We start from the raw sequence: 3121 nt of genomic DNA on the forward strand, positions 1-3121 counted from the left end.
AAATAGGAGTTACCAATAGCGCCCCTCAAAAACAACTAGAGGTAAAAACAAAAGCTAGTGGCTAGCGCCCAGCCGCCCCTCTTGCTTAATCTTTTGTAGTCACTATTCATTGATTCACTGGCATACCTTTGAAAAAAATGTTTCTCACGGTTATATTGAATATTGATATGCGATTAAAATGTGATTCATTGAGATGAATTAATTATAAGGCCTCTAATTAGATGAACATGTCCCAGCCCTATTGTAGGAAAGACCTAGTTAATTGACTCAGCAATGCAAGGACTCATTGACACAGCAATGCAAGGACTCATTGACACAGCAAGGCTGATTGGCTGCCCCTGGCTGCCCCAGTAATAATCATGATTAGGTTCAGCTTGCATGCTTTTCTCACTCAGTTCTCTGCTTAGTTTGACCTGAGGAGCTGTGTTTATTTTCCTCTCTGACTGTGCGTGTTCATGACAGTAAAAGTAAGTCTTTATTGTTTATTGTATACTATGGTGCTTCCCTTTATATATACGGTCATGTTGTTATATATTTGTGTATGTTCTGAAAATGTGAATGTGATTTACTTTATGGAGAATTACATGTTTGATGCCTATGTTTGATACCTACTGTAGATGGGTTTAAACTGTATTTTGGTTTATGTAAGAATTATTTGATTGTTTATTATGAGGATTCTAAAAGAATGTTTATATTTGTATTTATAGACCGCACTTCTGTTCAAGATTAAAGACACTAAATCAAGCAGCCCTCCTCCTGTGACTCTTTGACCGGAGTCCATCCATACGTGTACCGGCTCTATTCCAGTCATTTCCAGAGGCCCTAGCCCTCTATTTCACCTATTATTATTTTATTTAGTTACTTAGAGTAGAGCTTAACAATAATGTCATCTATCTCATCTTATAGAAACATCTCAAAATGATGTGAGGACATAAAACCCAAAGTTTATATTGTTGATGCTATTCTCATTCTCATTTGTTATTAGTCAAATAAAAGTGACTTATTGCAGAGAAACAAGTGTTTTTCTTTACAAATCAAGATATTGGCCTAAATTATAATGATATAGCCATAAATGCTGAAAAAAGGAGGTTTTAAAAAAATAGAATCCATAGCCATAGCCATAGAATAAAAATCAAATCGAACATCGTATCGAATCGTGAGCTTCAAATCGAAAATTTTATTTAATCGTGGATTAGGCGAATCGTGACAGCCCTACTAATCATGTTATTGTTGTGGTTTTGTCTTCTAGTATTCCTCTGGTGTAACAACAGCCTCAGAACATTCCAGATCAGGTGTGTGACCGGCAGACAAAATGTCCTCGTCGGTGAGCTCTGAGGTCCTCTGCACCGCGCACGGTGAGAAACTCACGCTCTTCTGTCTGGAGGACCAACAAGTGGTGTGTCTCGTGTGTCGCAATTCAGAGAAACATGCCGGACACCAGTTCTTACCCGTGGACGAAGCGTCTCGACATTACAAACAGAAGGTCTGGGAATCACTGAGGCCTTTACAGGGGAAACTGTTTATTTTAAGTCATAGAGTTAAAACAAATTATGATATAACTGAAAATCACATCAAGGATCAGGCCAGGAACACAGAGACAGAGATTAAGGAACAGTTTGAGAATCTCCGTCGGTTCCTACAGAAGGAAGAGGAGGCCAGGATTGCCGCTCTGCGGGAGGAAGAGGCTCAGAAGAGTCAGGAGATGAAGGAGATGATTGAGGGTCTGAGCAGAGAAATTGAAACCCTCTCCAATGCAATCCAACCTGCTGCGGACCTGCTGAGAGTCTACAACCACGTCTCATTCCTGCAGAACTACAAGACCACGATGGAGGGAGTCCAGCAGCTCACCCTGCAGGACCCACCGCCGCTCTCAGGAGGAGCGCTGATAGACGAGGCCAAACACCTGAAGAACCTGACCTTCAGAGTCTGGGACAAGATGAAGGACATTGTCTCCTACACTCCTGTCATCCTGGACCCCAACGCTGTTGGTCCATTTCTCACGCTGTCTGATGATATGACCAGTGTGAGACGGGAAGAAGAGAAGCAGCAGCTTCCTGACAACCCAGAGAGGTTTCATGTTTGCAGAGTCCAGGGTTCAGAGGGCTTTAACTCGGGGTCTCACAGCTGGGATGTTGAGGTTGGAGACAATACAGACTGGGTAGTAGGTGTGTGTGAGCAGTGGTACCGGAGGAAGGGAGGCAGAGTGGAAAGTGGAAGGGGAATGGGAATATGGTCTATACAGTTCTATAGGGATGCGTACACAGCATTCTCCTTATCAGGGGATATAAGCATTGTTCTCTCAGTGAATCAGAAACCCCGGAGGATCAGAGTCCAGCTGGACTGGGAGAGAGGGCAGCTGTGCATCTCTGATCCTGATTCTGATACAAACACACACCTACACACCTTCACAGACACGTTCACCGAGACAGTGTTTCCATTCATTTATAATGGTGGTTATGGTGAGTCTCTCAAGATGTTACCAGGGAAGATCTGCGTCACTCTGGAAAACCACAATTAGAACGCCTGACAAAAAAAACAAAAACAAACAAAAAAAACTACCGAATATTTTGATCTGGTATTGATTAGGAGATATGTGGTAATCGGAAGAGATTGGTTTCATTGAAGGTTTTTAATTCATTATTATTTTGAATTGCATGTGATTATTTAAATTATGATTGATGACAATCAGACAGACAGACAAACGGATTCCTGCTAATATACTTTCATTTGTAGTGTATAAGATCAGTTTGGAATTAAATCGGTATAATGGTGACATGTTTGTTATAATTATTACTGATACCATGTTTTATATTGTACTGTTTGTCATTCATGGTCCAGGATTGAATTCTATAGTTTCTATGTGACAGTGATGATGTGTATTTGATCTTATTAAAGATGATGAGAGTAAAGTGGGTCAGACTTGTGTTTGTAACAGTCAGCATTCAGCAGATCATACACTAGACTAGATAAAAGGTTTATAAAACAATAATAATAATCCAATAATTTGATTAATTCAAGGCTTCATAGATCTGCCACACATACACGTGAGGACGTAGACATTTTAGGACAGCATCGAAAATAGATATGCTATTTTCCCGTGTGAGATACCACCACGTAACCA

The 3121-nt window shown here is 40.7% G+C and overlaps 1 protein-coding gene across 1 annotated transcript; it reads left to right on the plus strand.

The window, feature by feature from the left end:
* Positions 1-309: 309 nt before the first annotated feature.
* Positions 310-2909, plus strand: LOC306919336 (nuclear factor 7, ovary-like). The gene is made up of 2 exons (XM_079532132.1): positions 310-467; positions 1250-2909. Exon 2 carries the CDS (start codon positions 1313-1315, stop codon positions 2516-2518), a length of 1206 nt encoding a protein of 401 aa, XP_079388258.1. The 5' UTR covers positions 310-467; positions 1250-1312; the 3' UTR covers positions 2519-2909.
* Positions 2910-3121: the final 212 nt, after the last annotated feature.

This window comes from Electrona antarctica (genome assembly GCF_951216825.1).
Source record: "Electrona antarctica genome assembly, contig: scaffold_25, whole genome shotgun sequence".
In the NCBI taxonomy this organism is placed as follows: Eukaryota; Metazoa; Chordata; class Actinopteri; order Myctophiformes; family Myctophidae; genus Electrona; species Electrona antarctica.

Bases quoted from the DNA above. Each gene is read 5' to 3' on its own strand.
- LOC306919336 (XM_079532132.1), top strand. From the start codon at position 1,313: ATGTCCTCGTCGGTGAGCTCTGAGGTCCTCTGCACCGCGCACGGTGAG.